Genomic DNA, 25,736 nt, shown 5'->3' with positions numbered 1-25,736 from the left:
GAAACTAGAAGTGGAGCAAGTATTGATGCAATAATACTAGTAATGTAATTTTATTGTCATCATCATGATAATAACGTGAATGAGGACCCATGTTAGAGTTTAGTAGAGATAAATAACAGTTTCCCAGGAATGGAAATCTTGTGCTCCACATGCCTAGATTAACAGGAAGTCCACTTTATCACCCCAAAACCCACATCACTCCCAAATATCAAGGAATGCCTTTGTGTCCACTGATGGAAAGAGAGACCCACTGCTCCTGTCTTTTATAGTGGAACTGGAATAGAAATGTGTATTCTTTGATACTAGAGAATGATATAACAATCAATTTAGAGGGGCTGTTTGAGATGGGCGGAGGTGACTTTTAGCCTCTAGGCGAGAGAACTGGTGTCACAGTTGCTAAGAGGGGAGTCCAGGGACTTTCCACAAATTACTGCCACCAGCCTGACAGGCTTTTTAGAAGATGTGATCTTACTCCCTGGGTGTCATACTCAGGCAAGGAAATCCCCTATAAAGTGAGCCTGGACTCCCTGAGGGGAGAGCACTATTGTTCTTTGAGTAACATGACCCTCTAGAACAGTGTTAAATCCTGTGCTGTTGCTACTCTCCCAAGCCCAGGACAGGATGTGAGTCCTGGGCTGTATGTCAAACTAGTAAGGAGATAATGCTCTCTGCACAATCACACACATGATCCAGTGGGGGTGACTACAAAATTTGTCATCTAGAGCATGACGCTTTTGTCCAGGACAAATGCTAAATCCTAAAGGAGGTCAAGACAATAAGCACATCCAAGACTGTTCCAGGCAAACCAGGACTATGGTCACCCTAAATATATGCCACCTGGAGGAGATGGAACCCCCATCCACATTCATGTACCCCAATTGATCAGTTGACCTGGTGCAGGGTCCAGGCCACTGGTATTACCTCTTTCTAGCTTCAGGGTAATTTAAGTGGCAAGCTTGCCTCTTGCCTGATATCCCTTCTTCTTTAGATCCAACCCACTCTTCCCCGACCTGAAAATTCTCTTTAACTTCTAATTTTAAGCCAAGGGCTTGGCTTCTTTGTCTCTTCTCTCCTCAAAGCCTCTGGGATCCATATACAAACTGATCCACTCTTCTTCAGCATTCTCTATAACAAGAGGTATTTGGAGAAGTAGCTATATTGATCTGGATTTTGGGAACGTCAGTCCTCAGAACAGTGGTGGCCTATTTGCCTTACCTATACAAATCAAGAGAGGTCACTAAAGTGAGAACTCCCCATAATAACAAAAACATTATCCATAACGGAATACTGTAGTACAGAATACTTGACACGAGGCACCATCTTACATTAGCCAATATCTATTTGAGGTGTACTGTTTGGCTTGCATGGTTCCAAATAAGCAAATTCTACGTATATTTTCTCATGTAACTCCCTAAACTCTGAGAGTTGAATCCTACTACAATCCCCATTTCTTTTTGCTGGGTAAAGTTCAATGATTTTCTCAAGGCCACCAGTAAATGGAAGAGGTAGGATTTTCCCCCCAGCATGCCTGAGTCTGGCACATGCTCTACTGGTGTGGCGGGAAGTAAGCAAGAATATTTTCAGGCCAGGAGGCTACTCCAGAGTCATATGCTTGATTTTAAGATTCTGTAGAAGGAAGCTCAATATGAAGACCAAGGGGTTTTTTGGGGATAAGTAGCTGAAACGAAGCAGATGTCAAAATCTTTGGGGTGGACAATGTGAGAGGCTGGAAGGCCAGCATGTTGGGTGGCCCAGGCATGTAGACATCAACATAGTACAAAATGACAGCAGGACATGGAGTGTAGAAGTAGGTCAAGCCAAGTTCAAAACTTGTCAGTGAATAAGGGGAAATAACCAGGAAGTACGAAGATGACAATAGGAAGGAGGGAGGGAGAGTGGGAGAACCACATAGCCCCATAGCAGAAGCCTCAAGTGAGCAGGAGCTCTTGCATGAAGGTGGATTAATAATAGTGTAGAAGTAGGGATGAGAATATGGAGGGTTTCAACCCAAAGTCAAATCCCAAGGAATGTGGGCAGGGGAAGATAGAGCAACCTGCACTTGAGTGTGCTGCAGAAGAGATTCGATTCAGTAGCTGATGTTGCAGAAACACTCATTTATCCTAGGACAGAGAGGAAGTTTGGAAGGGAGCAGTAGAGTTTAGACCAGTGGTGAGGGGGCACAAAGCAGTATGGAGATGAAAGCAGAGGAGACAAGGTCTGCTCCGCTGGTGCTTATAGCATGAGCAGGGCCTAAGAACTCCAGAGATGTGAGCCATGGTGTTTTTCCCTGGCCTCAGGGCTGCAGAAAGAATTTGTCCCAGCAACCTCTCAGTGGGTGACAGAGAAGGTGAAGCCTCTCAGAAAGAATTAACCACTGCCTGGACTGATTGTGTTTTTGAGGGAGTCCTCATCCGGGTGTGCAGTCAACAGATGAGAGAGAGAGCAAGAGCTTGGGGATGAGAGAGCCCTCAGCTTGAATCCTATCACTACCACTTATACAATTTAAGACAAATTTTAAAAATTGTTCAAAGCTTCAATTTCCTTTCTGGAAAAATGGGGTGAATACTAGTACCTATCTCTCAAAGCTGTGCTACAAATTAAATGGGATAATATTTTCAAAGGACTTTGTCCACTTCCCAGCACATAGTAAATACTCAATAATGTTAGCTCTTACTATTTGTGTTTGCAATAAAAGGTGATAAGGACCATAGTAGAAGAAATATAAGGTGATGTTAGAATATATAGTTGGGATAATAGCATATTTGGGGAAGTGGGGTAGGGAAGGTTTCCTAGACATTTAGTTTGGCACACCAAAGATGAGGAGGCACTAGTATTCCCACCAAAGGAATTCACGCACATGAAGAACTACAGGCGAAAGAGATAAGGAGCATTGCAAAAAGCTGGAAGGATTTCAGAGCAGTTGGAACAGAAGATGGTGGCAGATCCGGGGCTGGGGGAAGGGAAGATTGGGAAGAGCTGCTGCAACACCCAGATAGGCCAGAGTGGTGACCACTCCAGTGGAGGAAGATGGGCAGATTCAGCGGTATTCAGTAGGTAGTACGAGAAACAAAAGGACTTAGAAATTGGTAGAATAGAAGAGGTGCAGTAAGAAGAGGTGAGAGAAAGGGAGGATTCAAGGGTAATTCTTATCTACATTTACCTCTGCACCCCTGCCTCTACCACAGCGCCTGCCCAACAGTATATGCTAAATAAAGATTTGCTTTTTATTTGTCATATTCTCTTAAAATAATCTTTCTGACCTCTGCCTCTGTGCGTTGTTACATGAGATTTTGATGATCAACCAACAGATGAATTCCTTCCCTCCTCTACTTCCTAGGTATTTCCACCTCTTGCCCCAGGCACCCACCCTATCTCCACCACCAAATTCTTTGAGGGAAGGAAAGGTGTTGAGGTTAACATGCAAGCAAGGAATGGACAGCCCTAATGGGAAAGGCTCCGTGAGATCCAGGAAGACAGACAGACAGACCTGAGCCAGCCTCTGAGGTCTGTTCAATCACCACAGGGGGATTTCTGGCCACCCAAGAGAGTGTATCTGCTGGAGTGTTTTGGGCAGGTGCAAATGAGTTGCCTATGACCTAGAGTGGCATGAACGCTGTAGAATTATCTCCTAGCACTTGTGAGAAGCATGAACTGAAGTCAGGTGGAAGAAAGAGAGACTCACAAAAAAGTCTTGTGGTCTGCAATGAGGGTGTACTCAACAGTGACCTACATAAACTAACATTGGATGGATACAGGCTACTGAGCAGATGATGGCAAAGAAGTATGATAACCCAGACGAGAAGCTCAACTGCCTCTCCACCACCCTCCAAAGTACTATGTGCGGCACACTCCTTGCCCCTAAGAAAACTGAGTATTAACCTAGGTAAAAGGAGATAACTCTCAAATGACTGAAATTAAGTTTCTTCCACTCCATAGACTAGGTCTGAAAATACAAATTCCAGTTATAGCAAATACATCTGCGTTTGCAGGTTGAGATCTGAACCTACTACCCTTTCTCATTCCTAATGTTGTGTATTTATGTTTTTTCTCTTGGGCTTGTCATATATTTCTTTTATTGTTTTATCATAACAGTACTTTTATATTTATTAATAAATTTTATTTTTCTTATCCTTTCTACTATTTTATTTTTCCTATCCTTTTTCTACTACCTTTCTTAATTTATTCCTATATATTTCTTGCTATAGATTTGGTATTTTTATGCTTTTTGAGCTTCTTGAGATAAAATCTTAATTCATTTATTTTTTCCTGATAATATTGAAAATATTTTATATGAATTTTCTTCTGAGTACAATTTTGAGATAAAAATATGGGTTTTTATACAATGCTCACATAGTAATATATTTCTATAAACCTTCTTGATTTCCTCTTTGGTCTAAGAGATAGCTTAGAAGACTGCTTTATATAATAATATCCAAGTATTTAAGTGTTTATTTGATAATTTATATATAAACACTAATTTTTTAATATAATATGCATATAGAAAAGTGTATAAATCACCAGTGTAGAGCTAGATGAATTTTTACAAAATGAGTATATTCAGTGTAACCACTGCTTAAATAAAAAAATAGGACAATTTCTATTACCAGAACTGTAGACGCTGTACCCTACTGTATACCCTTTCCCATGACCCCACAGTAACCTCTATCCTGACTTTCATTATCATTGATTTGTTCTGCTTGTTTTAAAACTTTATGTAAATAGAATAATATAGTGTGTACTTTTCTGAATATGACTTTTTTTGCTCAGCCTTGTTTTTGAGATTCATCCATATTTTCATCCATTGTTAGGTGAAACGGTAATAATTCATTTTCCTTGCTGTATAGTATTCCATTATGTGACTATATCATCATTTATTTATCCACTCTATCATTGATGAACATTTCAATTGTTTTCAATTTTTGACTATTGCAAATACTGCCAATACATATATTCTAGCACATGCCTTTTATTGCAAATATGTATACATTTCTGTTGAACATGTGAAATTGCTGGGTCATGAAGTATGCATACTGCTTAGTCTTAGCAGGTGCTGCAAAACAGTTCTCCAAAGTGCTTTCCAATATTACGAGAAAAAACTAATGAATTAAGCTTTTATCTCAAAAAGCAGAAAAGTGTTTACACTGATTTCCTTCTCACCAAAATGTATGAGAGTTCCACTTGCTCTATATCCTCACCAATGCTGGTTTAGCCAGTCTCTTTCAATTGTAGCCATTCTGTGGGTATGTGGTGGTGTTTCATTATGTCAATTGGCACATATTGGATGATTAACAAGGTTGAGTAATTTTCATATGTTCTTCGGCCATTTTGGAGAGGCACTGTGGTAAAGTGCCTATTCAAGTCTCTTGTCCATATTCCCTTTGGTTGTTTTTTTTTTTCCTTTTTCCTACTAATCTGTAGGATTCTTTACATTTCTGGGGTTGAGTTCTTTCATACTTGTATATATTACAAATAACTTCTCCCACTCTGAGGACTGCTTTTTCATTTTCTTAGTGGCATCCTTTGATGAAAGAAAGTTCTTAACTGTTAACTAGTCTAATTTATCAATTTTCCTTTGAGATTAAAGTTTTTGATGTCATGTTTAAGAAATCATTGTTTACCATAGGTTACGAAGAAATTTTTCTCTCTTGTTTTTTATTTTTATTTCTTTTGGAAAAAAACAATTTTTGGAATAATATTTTGTTTTCAGAAAGGTTGAGTAGTTGATAAACCTTTCCAGTTATATGTCGAAGAATGACCTTTTTTTGTCCTTGTTTGTGAGTATTAGGCCATATGTAGACTGTTCGAGTTACACTTGATTTGCAACCTATTTCCGTGGGAGCTTTTTAAATGTTGCTCCAAACGTCATTGGCATTGAGTGCTGTGGACACAAAGCACAAGGCAAATCAGCTTTTCTTTCCAGAGACAACTTCTTTTTTCTGTCTAGTACTTAGGTGTATATTTGTATCTATCTTTGAAATTCAGAAGTTTAACCAAGATACATCTAGGATTTTTTTGTTTTCTATCTGCCATAATATTTTCTAGCACTTGGTGAATTATTTTAATTTTGACTTGGGCCTTTCTTCAGCTCTGCAAAATGTTTTTCTAGTATTTTTATGGTTATTTCTTCTTCGTCGTCTGGTCTGGAAATTCTATTACATATTTGAATGTTTTGAAAAAAAAATTCCATGTCTCTTTTCCTTTTCCTCATCACTTCATTGCATTGCCTACTTTCCCCCTCTAAATTTCGGGAGCATTCTTGCAGCCTATCTTCTAGAGCACTAATTCCATTTTGAGCAGCGCCAAATCTGCTGTTTCCCGACTCTATTGAGTTTCATCAGTGTGGAAGTCATGTTTCTTATCCCATAACTCTTTCTGGTTTAATGTGGCTCTTTCTCATGGCAGCCAGACCCTGTTATATTAAAGCAACGTTCTCTCAGTTCTCACCAAGAATACAAATTAGAGTGGAAAAAAAAAATACTTCCCTGACTTCCAGCATAACTTTTTCACTGAAAGCTATTTTCTCTGAATTCTCAGATTGGTCTCCCTGTTTTATGGAGGTAACAGCCTGTAATGAAAGCACCACATGTGAACTAGGAAAACCTGGGTTTGAGTCCCAGTTCTGAGGCTTGAATGGCAATTCATCCTCTGAGCTTTGGTTTATTTGTTGGGTATAATAAACCCCTCATCCTGGAGTTCTTCTAAAGAGTAGATAAGATAATGTATGCTAAAATACTTACAATAGTACTTGGCCATGTGGTTTATTCCTATCTGCTTTGTCATCGTCACTGGGACATCGAACTACTGAGTCCTTTTTTCTGTTTGTTCAGGCTCACACAGAGAATTCTGGTTAGTCCAGATTGGGTGGCTGAGATGGCCAGAAAGGTGGTGTGTTAGAAACGGTGCAGATCTCAGTCTAATTTTCCCCAAAGGGTTATTACCACACATAGTAAATTCTGCCCGGCCAGGACTCCCTTCACTCAGAAATCACCTGTGCCATTTGAATGCCAATGGGAACTTTCTCTAATTTCCATGATTGACACAGAATTATTCTATTATTTTTGATGGGTTATTTCAAATTGATATTGGAGGAAAAAAATGAGTCTAAAAACTACTGGATTTGGTTAACATTTTGGTACTAAAAGTTTAATGTAAAATTTACTATAAATAAAGGAAGTTAACACATAAATGTTTTAGATAAAAAATATAGTCGAATACTTCTATCCTTTGGGGATAAGGGAGGCTTTCTAAGCATTAAAACCAAAGGCAATAAAATGTAAAGGAAAAGATTGATGGATTTGATCACATTAAAAATGTAAAATTCCTGGAAGATAAAAATCAGCATTAGAGATCCTGAAAGGGAAAGGCTAAACTAAAGAAAACATTTGCCCTTAGATACAATAGCATTAGTCTAATTAATATAACTGAAGAGATTTTAAAAATCAATAAGAAAATATGGAACCCACAACTGAAAAATGGGCTGAGGACACAAAGAATTAGTAAACCAAAGAAGTAATACTAATGGCCATGAAATGTGGGAAAATGTTTAATGTGGTAAACAAAAAATGTAAATTAAAACAGCACAGTAATACTATTTCTCATCTATTCATCTGGCAAGATTATTAAAAGTAATAATACTCAGGGTGTGGGGAAAATGGCATATTCACACACTGGAGGTGGGCCTGCAAAACCGTTCCATTTTTTACCTACAGGATAATTTGGCAATACATATAGGAAGCTTGAAAATATGACACACTTCCATGCAGAAATTCTGATTCTTTAATTTTGATCTTAAGTAAATAAGCATATGTACAAAGGTTTAACCATTAACATGTTGATCAGAGAGAGATTTAGAACAACAGAAGATAAGAAAGAACACATTGCCCTGACAACAATCTGATCCTATTTTTGAAATATATTTATAAATTCACAGTGTTATCTTGGTTAGTCAGAATATGGGTGGTTTTTATTTTTTAAATGTATCTGAAATTTCCAAATTTTTATTCAGTACCACTAAAATGTATGCATGTTTCTATATAAACACATATACTGTTAGATTTTATTTACTAATATTTATTAATAATTTTTATATCTATTCTTGTAAGTGATATTAGTTTGTTGTTTTCATGTTTGTGCTATCTTTATCAGGCTTCATAACAGGGTTAAGCCAATTTCATAAAATGAACTGGGATGCTTTCATTTTATTTCTGTGCTCTGGAACACTTTAAATAGCAGAAGAATTATCTGTTCCTTGAAGCTTTGAAAGAGCTCCCCATAAAACCATCTGGGCCTGACTACTTTTGGGAGTGTTGCTCCTTGACAATTTTTCCAGTTTCTTCACTGCTCCTGGTCTATTCATGCTTCCCACCTACTTTTGAAACACCTGTGTATTTTCCAAGCAAATAAAGAACTTCCTTCAACATAAGTAAACATAAAGTTGCAAAGGTATTCTCTTATAATGTTTAACATTTTTGCATCTGTGATTAAATCTTATTTTTCACTCCTAAAATTGTTTCAGTGTTTCTTCTTTTTCCCTTTCTTTATATCTATTCATTTCTTCTATCTTTTAAAAATAACTTGAAATTAATTTATCAATTACTCTTTTAATTTATTCCGAGGTCTTCATTGGGCCTGCTGTGCAAGTGTCCATCTGGAGCTCAAGATGCAAGACAATCAGCTACCTGGGGAAAGTTCTTATGGTGGTGGCAGATGCTGCAGAGGGCAAGAGGAAAACGTACAAAGCCTCTTAATGCATAGCTTGGAAGTGGCACATGTCACTTCCACCCACATGCCATTGGCCAAACCAATCTCACAGTCAAGCCCAAAGTTATTAGGTGGGGAAATACACTCTGCCCACGATGAGGATACAGCAAAACTATAGATCAAGGGAGGGCTGAAAAATTGGAGTTGAAAATGCAATCTACCATGCCTGAAGATGGGAACATCTATCATCCTGCTTAAAAGATACCTTGGATTAATGTATATGCTTTAATGGTGCAAGTTTGATACTTGTAGGTATAAAGGTGATTGGAATCTGAAAAGGATGCATAATATCCTCCGGTTGTATTGTAGCATTCAATGTTGTTTTGACACATTAAATACTGTAAGGCTCAGGCATATCTACACCAACAGCAACTTATTGAGCAAGTAGATGGGCCAATTCGTTGATTCCCCAAAATTTATGGCTTAGAGATCTTGTACTATAAACCCCCACATAGTAGTAAAGAAAGAGTAGCCTGCAGAAGTCAAGTAAAATGACTGGCCGTAATTATATTAAATGGTAAGCTCACAACCTCCTATTCTGTTTCCTTTCTTCTGCTGGATCCTACGAAGCCATGCATGATATACTGAAATTTTGGTCAACAATGAAGTGCATATGTGACAGTGGCCTCATAAGATTATATTAATAATGCCATATTTTTACTGTATCTTTTCTATGTTTAAATATGTGTAAACACAAATGCTTACCATTGTATTGCAATTGCTGCCAGTGTTCAGTATGGTACCATGCTGCACAAGATGTGGCCTAGGCGCGTAATAGGCCTTACCATCTAGGTTCATGCAAGTACGCTCTATGATGTTAGAACAATGATGAAATTGCCTAATGATGCATTTTTCAAAATGTATCCCTCTCATTAAGTGACACGTGACTGCAGTCTGAATTCTGTTCTATAGACCAGCGCTGTCCAATAGAACTTTCTGTGTTGATGGAAATGTTCTATTTTACACTAATACTGCAGCCACTAACCACATGTGATTAGTGGGCACTGGAAATGAGAAACGGAATTTTTTGTTTTTTATAACCTAATTTAAAATTAAATTTAAATAACCACATGTAGCTAGTGACTCTCATGTTGGGCAGGGCAGCTCTAGTGATGCTCACACTCAGAATGAAGAGGCCAAAACCATTCCAATTTGGGTGTTTCTAAATGGAATATTAGATTTCTAAGGAAACATCTCTCAGATAAATATTACTGTGACATTGCTTAAGCAAGTATAAAGGGCTTATTTTTTTGGCCAAAGCAAGTTATGAGGCCAAAGTGAAGGTCAACAGGAGGAGGAAAGTATAAGTCTCCCATAGGTCAAAGTTGGGTATATAAGAAATTTAATTTTCTTTCTCCTTTTCTCCTCCTCCTTCTCCTCCTTCTCTTCCTCCTTCCTTACCTCCTCTTCTTCTTTTACAAATTAACTTAATTTTTATTTCAAGTCTATTCTAGATAGCAAAAATTAAATTTCAGGCAATTCAGTCTTCTTCATTCCCCATCTTGGCCAACGCTACCTCCTCCTCCTCCTCCTCCTCCTCCTCCTCCTCCTCCTCCTCCTCCTCCTCCTCCTCCTCTTCCATCCCAACAGCTTTCACATCCAGCTCTTTAAGGTACATTTGCATAACCACAGACATATGCCAGATCATTGTGCATGGCTCCAGTGCAGGGGACTCCAGGGCCTCCACAGGACTCAGTGTAGGTGCTTTAGGCTCTCCATGAAGACATCCTGCTGCTTCTGTGCCTTAGAAGGCAGAGGACCTCTGTGAGTTTGGACACTCCGAGCCTGCACTCCAGAAGTGGTGCACAGTTCCTCCACTGTGCTCGCATCCCCCAAAGCTATCTGATATATCTGCCTCCAGCCTGCCTATCCCCATCCTAAGTGTTGACCATGGGAAAAGGCAAGATCCAAACCAATTTCTCAGAGATATCCACTATAGCAGTCAGCATAGACTCAGTTATGTTGTGGTAACAAACAGTCTCCAAACCTCTGACCTACAACAGCAAAGGTAGCTTTTTCACTCTGGCCACATCTCTGTTCCACAGCAGCCCCTAACTGGTTCATTGCCCATATTATGGTAGAGTGAAAAAAGATGGGGGCAGGATTCACAGAAGGACTCTTAAAACTGCTGCAATCAGAAGTGGCATACGTCGGTTCTGGGCATATTCGTTGTCCACAGAAAATCACATGACCAATCTTGACCTCGGCAAGGTCACATGTGGCCTTCTAGGTTCTTACATGTGGCCTTTTGACTGAATCCAAATTTTACAGAACAAAGCCTTTTATTAAAGGGGGTACAGCAGAGAAAGATGAAGCTTTTCTTCCCTCCTTTGGTGCTTAAAAAAAGAAAAACCTTGAAATTAGAAGGCCGCAGGTTCCCAACTCCTGGATCCTTTCCCATAGGGATTGACAGTGAAATGTTGGGTATTAATAGAATCTACACGTGCATCATCTACTTTTCCTCTCTCTCTCTCCCCTGCTTTCTAGTCCCCATTACCATCTTTAACACCCCACAGCCAGTAGATTCCTTATCTAGACTGGGCAGGATAGTATATTCTTCATAATCTACTATTGATGACATAGACTTTTAAAGCGCCAAATCCCATACTCTTGAAACTCAAAACTCTTTTCTTTAAAAACTCTATTCTCTCACATGTGTTTCTGAAGTTCTTGTTTCTGCGCTATCATCCCTTTCCTGGATAGGAAGCAGAAAATGTACCGGCTGCTTCCTGAGTTGGGGGAGACTTCATAGAAGAACAAGAAATAGGTGGAGAAACCATCAGTTAATAAAATATTATTGGACCACACTCTGGTAGGGTAGTCTGTCTTTTGTGAGGAAGTAGGGATTTCCCTTTTGGAACTGAAACATCTTGGGATTGAAGGCAGCGACTGGCGCAGTATTAGGGTTGTCTACCAGAGTTCTTTAGGACTAGTGCTATCCAACAGAACATTCTAAGAGGACAGAAAGGTTCTCTGTCTGTGCTGTCCCTTATAGTAGCTCTTGGCCACATGTGGCTCTTAAGCACTTAAAATGTGGCTTGGATGACTGAGGAACAAAATTTTGGTTTTTTTGTTGTTTTTTTTTAATTTCAAAATTTTAAGGGGGTACAAATGTTTTTGTTATGTGGATCGCTTTTGTAACGCTTGAGTGTGCCCATCACCTGAATACTGTTCATTGCACCCGTTAGGTAGGTTTTTGCCCCTCTCCTCCTCCCCCTCCCCCCCACTGAATTTCCAATGACTTTTATTTCCCTCTGTGCATGTGTGCCCCTCAGTTAGTTCCAATTTATTACAGAGTACATGTGGTGTTTGTTTTTTTATTCTTGATATACTTCACTTAGGATAATGGTCTCCAGTTCCATCCAAATTGCTGCACAAGGCATTAGTTGATCCTTTTTATGGCTGAATAGTACTCCGTGGTATATATACGGTTATACCACATGTTGTTAATCTACTCATGAATTGATGGGCATTTGTGTTGATTCCACATCTTTGTAATTGTGAATTGTGAGGCAATAAACATTTGAGTGCAGGTGTCTTTTTGATAAAATGACTTCTTTTCCTTTGGGTAGATACCCAGTAGTGGGATTGCTGATCGAATGGTAGGTCTACTTTTAGTTCTTTGAGAAATCTCCATACTGTTTTCCATAGAGGTTGTACTAATTTCTAGTCCCACCAATGGTGTATAAGCATTCCTTTCTTTCTGCATCCACACCAGCATCTATTGTTTTTGGACTGGGAACTAGATTCTGAATTTTAATTAATTTAGGTTTGAAAAGCCACATGTATCTAGGGGCTACAGTATTAGTGCAGTTCTAGAAGGTACCAGAGATAATAGTGCAGCTAAAAGTCATATGGTGATCCTGATGTCTCACTATTATCTACATATATATAAAAACCATGCTGTGCCTTTTTTTAAAACCTCAAAATAGAAATAATTTCAGTTTGTATAAACATATTGGCATTATAGGTAGAACACAGTTGGTGAAAAGCAAATAATGCCTTCACTTATTAATTGGCTAGAGCTGCCTGACCTAATAAGCAGAGGCTAAATTTACAATTAATTAAAGATTTTATGTTCATTCAGCCAAGACATGCCTCAAACCATTTTTTGTTCAGCTGGCCAGCAAGATACTTGGAGCCATATTTAGGACATCTTGCAACTATAATCAACATATGCAAAATATCCCATTTCAAAGAAGTTCTTTCATTTATCAGATTAGCAGTTCTGTTGTACTAATAGGATTTTTCTCTATTATGCTAACTATAATCATATTTGTAGTAAATGAATGTGGCAATGTACTACATGAAAATTTTTATGTAATTTGATTATTGGTAATTTAACAAATGGTTTTCTTTCTTTGCTATCAGGCAGTATGTTTCTTTATTAGAGATGAGGAAACCGAGGCTTAGAAAGGTTAAGCAATTTTCCTAAGGTTATATAATAGGTATGTGGAATTATGATACAGGAATTCATGTATCTTTGATCCAAAACCCCTAACATTCCTTAATACTGCTATTACTTGATATATAATGGTAAAACCTAACTACAATCACCTATCTTTTCCTAAATATAGAAACGGAAGAAAGCCACAACCCCTTCCAAGGAACTGATGCCAATGGGATGCTGCTGCCTAGACACTCCAGGCCTGCCACAGCAGATGCCTCTTGGTGTCCTGGTGGTGGAAGGGAAAAGGGAATAGATAGGAGACTGGAATCTAGCCATGCAAGAAAGCTGTCCCAGTCAGGCTGGGCCGGTAGACACAATGTCACTACCTATATTGGCTTCTAGTTACCTACTGGGTTTGGTGAAAATTAAAGATCAGACTCCTGGGATGCAGGCTATGCCTGGTTCAAAATCTGCCATCAGGCCCTGTGCCCAAGCTTAACCCTGCACCTCCACATTAACTAGGTGACCTTACCCAGTTTTATGAGCCAGGTACCTGCTAGCATACACGTCCCTCCTGTGAATTCAAAACAGCGATGCCTCATCTTCACTTGAAAGACAATGGGAGACAGATGCTCACTTTCTTTATTAGCTGTTGTATTCTTGGTCTCACTTTGCCATTTTTAAAACAGGAAAACGTTTCCCTTACTCGAATGCCAACGCGCAAAAGCTACAGGCGACGCTGCCTTCTCCCACCCCCGCAGCCCGCTGTCCTTGCAAACTTTGGACAGAGGAAAGGTGGGCATGGGGCGCGAAACTACAAGTCCCAGCATGCACGGCGCCCTCCGCACAGGCGCACGGGACCACCCGGCTCGCCGGCCAGCCAGCCTGCGGCGATTCCCGGTCCCCGCGGCGGACTGGGGCTGGGGGCAGGCGGCGCGCGCGGACCAGGCCGGCGCCGAGGGCGGCCTCGGATGGCTACGAGGGCGCCGCGGCGCGCGTGAGGGGGATGCCGCAGGAGGCGGCGCGGCGGGAGGAGGAGTAGGCGGCGGTGCCCTCGGGAGGGAGCTGCGCGCGGGCCAGACGGCTCCCGGAGGCTCCGCAGTGCCGCCGCCGTCGCCCGGGAGGCTCCGCGCGGGAGCCATGTAACCCTGGGGCGGGCTCCGGGCTGCTCCGTCCTTCCCCAGCTCCCGGGCTAGCGCGGCAGCGGGGCCACGATGAAGAAGCAGTTCAATCGCATGCGCCAGCTGGCCAACCAGACGGTGGGCAGGTAGGTCACCCGCGGGCCGCCGGGGCCGGTGCGCGCCCGCGAGGCTGCATCCGCCGGGGCGCGCAGGTGATGGAGCCCGGTGGCCTCCGGTCCTCCTTCCCTCCCTCCCCGCCCGTCCCTCCCCCTGCGCCAGCGCCCTCCAGGCGCCGCTCGCGGGCGCGACCCCTCCTCTCTGAACTTCCCAGACCCCCGGAGCCCTTCTCGCTCGCCGCCTGCTGCTCCCGGGCTCCGCTTGCCCAGCGCGAAGTGTGACGCATCCTTTACCTGCGTCCCCAGCTGCCCCTGCACCTCGTCCTCCCTGCCTTTCCCCGGGACTCCCTTCTCCTGGCCGCGTATCTTCCTGGAAACAGGTGTTTGCTCTGATTGTGCTGGAGGCAGCCGAGCCGCAGTCGGTCTCCGGAGAGCCCTTCCCTCCCTCCCCTGCGCCGAGTTCTGGGCTGCTCCCGGGTCCAGGGGAAATGCTGGGCCTGGTCGGCCTGCCCCTCCCGCCGTGTTTGTTTTCAGGGACTATGACTGTACGAGATTCTGGATCACTTTCCTGGCCGGGTTTTTTAAGGCGTTTGGTGGTGGGGAGAGGATGGGGGGTGGGAGAAGAGGGAAGGAGCTGGTGGAATGGCGCTGCTCTCGGCTTGGTCCTGAGACTGATTTCAGGGGAGGAGGGAGGCTGCAAAAAGGAGGCCCAACTCCTCTGGAAGATGAGATAAGCGGAGGATCACAGCCAGGTAGGGGAGGGGGACAGAAGCCCCACAGTCATGAAGAGCCAGGCCCCGGGGGAAGCTGCGAGACCCAGTTTGCTGTCATCACGATGAAAATGGGCTACATCTGGGCTAGTGTCTACAGGAGTAGCTCTGCGGGGTGCCCACAGCTATTAAGGTTACATAAGGATCCTAGTGGGTCTCTACCAAGCCTAGACATTTTCTGAACACAAGATTGTTAGGTAGAGGGGATTTTTTTGTGAACCCCTACTCCTGGGGAGGGATTTACGTTGCTACTGTGGCAAAGGAATTCAGGTGTGCAGTTCTAAAGCAATGGGGAAGCGAAGAACCCAGCCTTGGGTGCAATTCAAGTGCAAGCTCAACACATCGAGAGCTCTCCACTAGGTTTATCAAGAAACCAAATACCTTTCTTGGGTGGGAAGTGGAGCCTGAGCTGGCACCTGCTAGGTTGGGGGTGGGGACGTCCCTGGGGAATAGGGGACATCTAAACTCCCATCTAAGCATACTGCCCTAGTTACAGTGGGCATTTGAGGGCAGGGGATGCGGTGGCTTCTTATGCTTCCAGGGACTCCAGATGGTTTCCAAGTAACAATGTCTAAAATTGACTTGGATTCAGTTTTCCTTCCCAAACACATGTGCTTTAACATGAGGGGGAATTTATGAATAGCAGAGTCAGATTAGCCCAGATTTCTGGCATGGTATTGCCATAAATATAGCCTCACGTGGACTGCCTTTTGATATGTTGGTTAGTGTTTTCCTGGTATTCGTTGTTTAGCGACTGACAGAAAGCTGACTGGTCTTTAATGTCTTGGCTTCTTTATCACTCTGCAGGTTGGCGTCTGCCATCACATCAGACCAACCAAGTGACCAGGAGGCCCCTGGTCACTAGACTTGGGTTGCTGGTTTCTCTTGGTCTTGAGGTTTCAGTTCAGTGCTAGAATCTACACGCATGGGGGGTGTTTATGCCTCTTTCCTGGCCTCCCTGAAACACAGCACTTCTTTTTTTTTTTTTTTTTTTTTAAGGCTCATTTTAAAGGAGGAAGATTTTTGAGCTTCATCCATGGAAGGAATGAAAAAGGGTGGGGGAAAGTTGGGTTTCAGAAAAAGTGGTCTTACTTATTGAGAGCACGTTCTTGGAAGTTCAAGCAGCTGGTCACCAAGAGGTACCTTCCACTTGTTCCTTGGGACTGTGGTGGAGGTGGGCTTTTGGATGAATTCTGTCTCTTTCTCAGATGCTGTCCATTGTGTTGTACACTGGGTCAAGTGTGGGCCAGCCTGTATCTCTTTTGATCACATCCAGAGTGAACTTTTTAAAGCAAAAATCAGTTCATGTCATCTTGCTGCTTAAAAGCTTCCAGTGACATCTCATTGCACTTAGCATCTCAAATCTTGCCGATGGCCTACAAGACCATACCTGACTTGGCCCCTCTGTGTCTCTCCATACTCCTGTTCCGTGCTCCCCTCATTAACTGAGGAGAGTCCAGCCACATGGCCTTCCTTGCCCCAAACACACCAAGCTCATTTCCATGTTAGGGCTTTTGTTCTTGCTATTTTCCCATTTTCCCTGCTTGGCTGAGGATGTGCTCCTCCCAAGTACCTCTTCCCATCGGTCCAGTCCTAGCACTAAGGCCTCTGAGAGGCCCTCCCTCCCCCATCTGCTCTCCAACCCATCATCCTTTTCATTTTTGCACAACACTCATCACTGTTCCAAATGCTCTTGTTTTTTATTTTCTTGTTTGTCTGCCTCCAATAGAATGTATTGATTGCTGTTGTATCCCCAGTGTATATAATGCAATGCCTTGTAGATAATTGATGCCCAATTGATGTTTGTTGCCAAGATTAAAACAGTTTACTCAAGGGTCCGTGAGGATAAATGAAAGGAGCAGCATCTCCTTTAGCTTATGTATATTGGAGTAAAGGGGCCAGAATTTGCTTCTTAATGTCTTAAATCACTAGAAGCACATAGGATTGGAAGTTTTGGCTTTTAGGTATGCAATTATAAAGCACTTTCTTGATTCTTACCTTTGTGTGTTTCTGAAATGGGGACTTCCTTCTCTCTGGGGGAGGACTAAGAGATGAACTTGAGAGTTGTTCTTCCTCATAGCTAGCCTTCCCTAAGTTGCAGGTCCTGGATCTCTTCTTCACATAAACTGCTGGGGAACTGCCCCAGTCATTTAACAATGTTGGAATTGCCCTACTTAAACATTCCCTGTTGGGTTCCTAGCACTTTCTCTTGAAGTGCTCCTATCAGAGACTATGAAGAGAGTTGATAAAACCCATTGTACTTAACTGAGAAAAGTTTCTTCTCCTCCTTAGTCCACTTGCCCAGTATTTGCACATGTTCCTTTTGCTTTGAACTTTCCCCTGTTTATCCTTTCACCTCAGTCCTCCTTTGGGAAGTGTTCCCTGGCCACCATGTGCCTAGTGGTTAGAAGCTTGGGCTTTCTAGTGGGGCACATTGGGTTTGTTGCTCACTGACTATGGAATCTTGAACTTAGTTCTCTGCATATTAGTTTTTTTCTCTGCAAAATGTGAATAATAAGGATTGCACTGTGGTAATATGGTAATTGTGGTAATGATAACATGAGATTACCTCTGAAAAGTGCCTAACAGTGTACAGCAGCAGGAAATGCATAACCGATTGTAGCTACAAGTATCTTTGGGCAATGTTATAACTATTATTAGATTATATGCACTATGGCATGGGTACATGCGCTTATTCATTCAGTAAATACTTATTAGATGCCTACTGTGTGTCACGCACTGCTCTGGTTTAGGGAATATTGCAGTGCAAACAAAATCCCTGTTCTCTTGGAACCTTCTTTCTAAAGATGTGCTATGGTCATAGTAGTTAGATTGTATTGTGATTTTTATCTTTTCTCATTTAACTTCCACACTAGACTTTAAACTCCTTGGGGGCAGAGACAACTGCCCTACTGTTGCCCTATGTAGTAGGTTCTCTGAAACTCTTGGGCAGCAAAATGAATAAGTGAGCAAAAGATCCATGTGTTAGAGATAGACAAGTCTTATGAAGTGGTTCAAATATGGAGAAAGCTCCTGACACAATGTTTCTTTAATTTTGTGATGGGAATGGTGTTCAGAGGAGTGAGGAACAGCTGTACTGCTGGGCTTTGGAGAATAGAGCAAGATTTAAGCAAGAATTTAGTGCATACTTGATCTATGGCACTATTTTTTACCTTCAAAAGAGTCTAGTAGGCTCGGGTAAGAAGCATCCCAAAAGGCATAGGATATTTTTCTTGAAAGTGACATTTGGTTTATGTTGGGTGAAATAAAGCCCTGAGCTGAAATTTAGCGCCCAAGAGACTCACTAAGAGAAAGAGAAAATGGAAGAAGTAAAATTGGCACCTTGATCTGGTGAGGAGGACTTTCTTTTGAGTCTGCACCATGGGGGTCACAGTAGCCGCCACCTCAGAGGGCTGTCATGAGGTTGAAGGGAGCCTGTCCCCCCACCCCCCGCCGCCCCGGACAGAGTGCTCAACAAATGGTTGAGGGAGTTCATTGTCATTTTCCTTTCCTGCTTGCCCATTCAATCTTTCAGAAAACATTGGCCTCCTAAACAGAAAGGGCTTCTTAGAAACAGATACCGACAGCCACTGCCCAGTGCTGGTCCAAATGGGGTCTGTGCTCTTGTGTAAAATGGGTGATGTTCAAGGTGTCTGTGAGCAGCCAAGGAGCCGTAGGCATGTGGGAGGGATGCGGCTGGTTGGCTTGGGTTGGGGATTGCATGGTTTTAGAGGAGTTGGGAGGTAAAGACAAACTTTTGTCTCTAGAGCCCTGTTTTTCATTCCTAGACTGCTCAGTCTGCAACGCTGGGGAGGCTTGGTTTCTGGTGCACAGCTTTGCCGAGTGTCATTGCTGCTGTGCAGCTCTCAGAATTCAACTGCAGAGGTCCAGGCATCGGCCAGTGGTGGCGAGCTAGGTGCTGAGGCCATGGCAGCCTCTAGAAGCACTGGTGCTGCAGATATTTCTGCTCATGCCAAAGCAGCCAAAGCCAGTGAGGATGTTTTCCTTGAAGGTTTCTCTGAGATACTGCCCTGCCCTTTAGCAGGCCTTCGAAGAGCCGTGACCCAATCAATAGGACATGAGGGAAAAGTCAAAACCAATTCCAAATTAGTCATTGGGCTGCTTTGTTCCCTCTCTGCTATTTCCCTGACTGGGTTGGACCTGTCAGACCAACACAGGCCCTGCCTAGGCTTCCTGTTAGTCCAGCAGGGCTGGCCAGACCCAAACCTGTCCCCCAAGGAGCACGGTGTACATCGATTAGGTCTCAGAGCAAAGTTCTTTATTAGAGTTTTGTGGCAGCCTGCTGTGCAGCGTAGACATGAGAGATAACAAACAGAACATACTAACTCACTGATAACCAGGCTGGCAAATCTGGAGGGAATATTTTTTGCTGTTGTCTTCTAAGATCCTTACTGTGCAGATCTGCCAGGTTTCACCTGCTGGGCTGCTCTCAGCAGTCAGCCCGAGGCTGCCTGGGTCTCCTGCAGAATTCTGTTATCCCAGACCTGCAAGTCATTGTGAGGAAGCCATTCTCTTAAATAGCAATTAATCATTTCTCCTCCCATTTTGCCTCCACTAAAGAAATTTGTCAATGATTTTTTTTAGGGTGGATGATAAGGACCATTTCTTTTCTTTTTTGTAGAAAAAGTGAATCAGTAGCCATGTGAATATCCCAGTAATGTAAGGTTGTTCCTTTTAGAGGGGCTCCCTGAGTGTCCCTTTTATTAATAATCAAGAGCAGGTTATTTCAAATGCTATTTAATAGAGACAGAAAATAATAAAATTATGCTTCAGCTCTGTCTTGAGGTAGTTGTAGGGCAGAGAGAAGGTTAGGGAGAGAGTGGGAGAATCCGGGCTGTCCCCTGGGGCACGGGACATCCGACTGAGCTGGCACCTGGAGCCCCACTGCCTTTGGGAAGTTCGTGGCTGTCTAGCAACTGAAAACTCTCTTTTCTGTCCAGGAAGCAGATGTTTTTGCTTTCATTTTCCAACTTGAGAGCTTATTTTTAGAATAAATGTTTATTTTCCCACAGAATTGAATTTACTTTTTTTAAACTTTCTTTTTGGTTATATAAGTAATATTTTAATATATACTATTTACTGTTTAATGTTTAGACATAAAATTATTTTTATTGTAGAAAAATTATAAATTTAGGGATGGACAAAAAGAAAAAAAAAACACCTATAATCTCCTTACCTGGAGACCACAGTTAATATTTTGGATATAGTCTTCTAAGTTTTTAATACGTATATATATATATACTCTTAGAAAAGAGTAAAGACCATACAGTGTATAGCATCTTATAAGCTGTTTTTTTCTTCATATTACATCTTGAATGTGATCTTATGTCACTAACAATATATCTACAGCATAGTTTTTCAAGGCTATGTAATATTCCACTGTAGTTAGCTGATTTACTTTTGCTAATCATTTAGCAAATATTTCTCACCAGTTTAATTTCCTAGGACAAAGCCTTAGAAGTGGAGTTGCTAGATCAAAGAATATGTGAGATTTTAAGACTGTGAGTGTGTATATTTTATATATACAGACACACATATACACACACATTATTTTCCCATCCTTGATAAAATTGTCAGTCTCCTTTCTCCAACCCGATTAGCAACTAACATTGCAACTTTGTTAATTGCATGAGTGGAAACAGAAAACTCTACTTTTAACCTCTTTGAATTTTTGGTGAGGTTGAGCATTTTTGATGTTTTCTGGACATTTGTTGCCTTTTCTGAATTGCCTGCATATGTCTTTCCTCCATTTTCTAAAGTTATGTTCATAATTGTTTTCTTATTGATTTTAATGTGATTTTTATTATATTAAGCATATACATGCTTTGTCATATACCAGACATATCTCCCTACAGTTTTGTTTTAATTTTGCTTTAGGTTTTTTTGTGGTTTTTTGTTTTTGTTTTTGTTTGCTATATTTTGTGATCTTAAGTCTATCAGTTTATGGTTTGTGCTTCAAGGTTATGTTTAGGTATACTTTTCCCAGACCCAGATTACATAAATATTTATACATTTTTATTACTATTTATAATAGTTGCCATCAAATCTTTAATATATCAATCATTGGTGTATGACATGAATTAGGTATAACATTTAGGTTTTTTAAAAATTAGTTACCTTACTATTAAATTGAATTGTTTAATTTATACCCCCTGTATTGAAATAGCCTCATCATTATGTACTAAACGATTTCATCTACTTGTATTTATTTCTAGAATTTTTACTTTGTTCCCTTGATCTGTCTGTCAGTTCTGGCAGGACTTTGAGATACGCTCAGCTGCCCAGATGAGCAGTGGTGGGTTAATCCTTATTGTGAGACCCCATGCATTGGGTGGGAGTGGAGTCAGGCTGGGCCCCGCATCTCAGCCTCAGCCAGGGCCACTCCTTGGCTTGGAAATTAGAGCTCAGCAGTCTTTGCCTAAGGATCTTGCTGTGCCTTAACCACAGCTAATCTCCAAGTCACTCCTTTATGAAAGAAATATTTTCTTGACTATGCTCATTTGTTTATTCTCAGTATTTTTTTAAATGTATATATCAAGATGGGGAGAATTGACATTTTTACAATATTGAGTATAATGAGAATTCTTCCCATCTGGGAATAGGATATGTTTATTAAAATCTGTACGTACTCTTATAAAGTAGTTTTTGTGCATTTAGGTGCTACATAATTATACTGTTAATTTTAGATAATTCCTCTTTTTTTTTTTTTTTTAGCTTCAGTGATGAGAATCTTGTTAAGTTATATTTTGTCCTATGGTTTCTGGGCTTTTTGGCTAAGAGCAAGTGAAGGTATATTGGTCTTATTCTTTATTGCTGGAATTTAGGAAAGTTACTGATTTCTACATAATTATCTTAACAATAACCTTCATGAATTATCTCATTACTTTTAAATATTTTCTTTAAAAAAATGGAGTCTGTGGAACTTTCCAGGTAAATAATCACATCTTCTGCAAGTGATAATTTTGCGTCTTCCTCTCCAGCGTTTATACTTACTTTATTTTCTTATCTAATTGCCTTGTCTAGGACTTGTAGAACCATGTTGAAATATTGTAGCCATATGTGAGCCTCCATGTTTTCTCATTAATCACAACAAAAAATGGTAGTTGGTTTGAGAGCTTTTGTTTTTTACTCATGTTACATATTACATAATTTTATTATTTTATTTTGAGTTTTTCTTTGACACCAAAGTTAAATTAGATTTGTTATCATGGCCTTTATAGATGATCATAATGTGGTGTTTGCCTTTAATTTATTAATGTTCACTCCATAATTTAGTCCATAAATATTTATTGAGCACTTACTATGTTCCACACATCATTCTTTGCTGGGGATGCATCGATGATAGAGTCTCTACCCATGAGGAGTTTGTGTTTTGGGTGCTTGAACCTCAATAGATTTTCTAGGATTCAGGTCTCCTTGCCTTCCTACAATCAATTTTGACTGTAGTTTGTTCATTTTTTTCTAGTATTAATTTATTATTATTTTATTTAGGATGTTGGCATTCAATATTCATGAGAGCGTTTGAATTTTTTCTTTTGCTTTATCTGTCATGTTTTGATAACAGTGTAAAGTGAATTGGTAAACATCCTTCTTTTTCTATGGAATGATGAGATGGGGAATTACTCATTCTTTGAATGTTGGAAATAAATTCCTAAGGACATTTTTTAGATGTACTTCTTTGACAATTTTCCAAATTTCTTGAATGGTCATTGGGCTATTCATGTTTTCTATATTTTCTTGAGTAACTTTGAATAACACTTATTTTAAAGAAAAGCATCACTATGATTTTAAAGTTTAGTAGAATCTTTCTGAATACAATTGTATTTCCATTGTCATTTCTAATTTGCATTTCTCTCTCTTTTTTTCCCCTGACTAGCTTTGTTCCAGAAGGTCCTCCCCAACCCTCCCCATCAACTCTTAGGTTTAATCTGTTGTCATTTAGATTTCTTTCTCACTAGCTCTTGTTCAGTATATTTTTTTCCTAGTAAATTCTGCTTTTCAATTATTTTTTTTAATTTTTATCTTTTTGAAATAGGGTCTCACTCTGTTGCCTGGGCTGGAGTGCAGTGGCATCATCATAGCTCACTGCAACCTCAAACTCCTCAGCCTCCTAAATAGCTGGGAACTACAGGTGCATGGCACCACACCTGACTAATTTTTTTATATTTTGTAGAGACAGGGTCTCACTCTTGCTCAGGCTGGTCTCAGACTCCCGAACTCAAGCAATCCTCCCATCTCAGCCTCCCAAGTGCTAGGATTACAGGCGTGAACAACTGCACCTGGCCAAATTCTGCTTTTTCAATCTTCAAATTTCTTCCTCCTGATTTGTTTGGGTTCATTTTGTTCTTTTCCTAGTCTTCAGTCTTCTGTGTTATATTAGTCAGGATAGGTTAGGCTCTGCTGTGATAACACATGAGCTCTGGAATCTCAGTGGCTTAACATAGCAAAAGTTTACTTTAAGCTCATGGGAAATGTGATGTGAGTCAGAGGGACTCCCGAGGACAGCTCTCCTCCATGTGTGATTCTGGAATCTGGTCTGTATTCATCTAACCCCCTCCTCCTGTTCTCAGTATGTGGTTTTCAGTCACTTCCAAAGGTGAAGAGAGGATATTGAAATGGCATACTGGCTCTTAAATGCTTTGGCCTGGAATTCATAAATGTCACTTCTGTTCATGTTTTATTGGCCAGGACTAGTCCCCTGGATGTGACTGGGAATGAGGAACCTCTACCATGGTTGAATGTCCAGGAGTTTTCTCTCTCTCCTCTCCCACTGCCCACTATCCTTTAAATCCACAATCCCCTCTGCTCTGCCCTGTCCTCCAGCATCCAAGTTTGAGAGGGTCATTCTTTGTCTCCATCACAGGAGGACGGCTATAGATTCTCATCATCCTCCATACTAATTAGTCAGATCCTTCAAAGGCGAGCATCTTAAAGACCACAAATTTTTCTCTTACTATATATTAGTAATATATATTGCTGCCTCTCATGCCAAAATCAGTTTTTGATTTTTTTTAAGCCCATCCTATAATGGGGGGGAGAGATAATGAAGAGAACAGAAATTCTCATTCTGCCATACTGGAATGGTACCTACTTTATGGGATTATTGATGGTATTAAGTTAAGATAATAAATATAATATCCTTAGCATAACCCCTGGTTATAACAAGCACTCAATAAATCATAGTTATTACCACTATTCCTTGCTGTGCTGAAAGTCACTTTGACATGAAGCATTTATTTTGTCATATTTATATTCCTAAGTACCTGAAAATTACAAATTGAAATTAATACCCATTTGTCTTCTTTTCTCAAATCTAACCCAGTCTTTCTGTGTTTAGCCAAGAACAAGACTGAAGGAAATACCTTGAGGTATCAGTAATTGTAATGGCTTCACTCACTTAATCCCCATTGTGACTAATAATTATTTTATCGCTCAGGCTAGTCTAGGTTAAGCTGCTCTAACAGAAGTGCCCAAATCTCAGCAGCTTACAGCACTGGCCAATGGGAGTAGGAACAGCCCTTCCAGGACCCGGCTGCCATAGACTCAGTTCCACAAGTGCCCCTGTGATGGCAGAGACAGGAAATGAGGACACTGGCTCCTGGTATTTCTTTTGGAAGTGACACCTACCACTTCTACTCTCATTTCATTGGCCAAAGTGAATCACGTGGCCACTCCCCATTCCAGATGGAGGAGGGAAAGGCCGTCTTGCCAGTGGGCCTGGAAGAAGGAGAGCTGCAAAAGCCACATGTCGCCGGGCGTGGTGGCTCACGCCTGTAATCCTAGCACTTGGGAGGCCCAGGCGGGTGGATCGTTTGAGCTCAAGAGTTCGAGACCAGCCTGAGCAAGAGTGAGACCCCGTCTCTACTAAAAATAGAAAGAAATTATCTGCCCAACTAAAAATATATAGAAAAAATTAGCCGGGTATGGTGGCGCATGCCTGTAGTCCCAGCTCCTTGGGAGGCTGAGGCAGGAGGATCGCTTAAGCCCAGTAGTTTGAGGTTGCTGTGAGCTAGGCTGACACCACAGCACTCTAGTCAGGCCAACGGAGCAAGACTCTGTCTCAAAAAAAAAAAAAAAAAAAAGCAAGCCACATGTCTGTCAGGATGGGCTATGTATTAATACTTTATAGGCATTATTTTCATTTACTCATTGCAACATCTATATGAATTGGGTGCTCTTTGCAGCCCCATTTCACAGATGTGGAAATGGGTACTAAATGGGGTGGAGCCACATTTGAACTGGGTCCTAAGTAGGTCAATCACAGGCAAATGCCTCCCCTGCTCTGCTCTCCCGACATTGTTACTGCTGCAGCCTCAGGGCCCCTCTAGTTACTTCAGTTTAGGTGGTTTTAGAAATGGTAATTAACTGCTGCTGACTTGAATAAAAGTAAAAATGTCACATTCATTTAAGATAATTGAGTATCTTGTATGTACTCTTAACCACAAGAAGCATAAGATGAAATTTCTGCCAATAGAATAGTCTTCACTTTGTTTCCTTATTGCAATTTCAGCAGAAAGGGTAAGAGAAAGTGCTTTGTAGCTCTGTGCTCTGTTGAAAG

At 41.1% G+C, this 25,736-nt stretch overlaps 1 protein-coding gene across 4 annotated transcripts in view; it reads left to right on the top strand.

The window, feature by feature from the left end:
* Window positions 1-14,028: 14,028 nt before the first annotated feature.
* The window catches only part of ARHGAP44 (Rho GTPase activating protein 44), a 173,623-nt gene continuing 161,915 nt past the window's right edge, over window positions 14,029-25,736 (top strand). For 3 of the 4 annotated variants that reach the window (XM_045526936.1, XM_045526937.1, XM_045526939.1), the window contains exon 1: window positions 14,056-14,417. In XM_045526936.1, coding sequence (XP_045382892.1) covers window positions 14,365-14,417 — 53 coding nt within the window. In that variant the 5' untranslated portion in view covers window positions 14,056-14,364. Of the gene's footprint in view, window positions 14,418-25,736 lie in introns of all 4 variants that reach the window. The other variant, XM_045526935.1, reaches the window with a different exon arrangement.

This window comes from Lemur catta, chromosome 15 (assembly GCF_020740605.2).
Source record: "Lemur catta isolate mLemCat1 chromosome 15, mLemCat1.pri, whole genome shotgun sequence".
Taxonomy (NCBI): domain Eukaryota; kingdom Metazoa; phylum Chordata; class Mammalia; order Primates; family Lemuridae; genus Lemur; species Lemur catta.
Note: the sequence above shows the minus strand (reverse complement) of the source record. Positions and strands in the feature narration are given on the sequence as shown.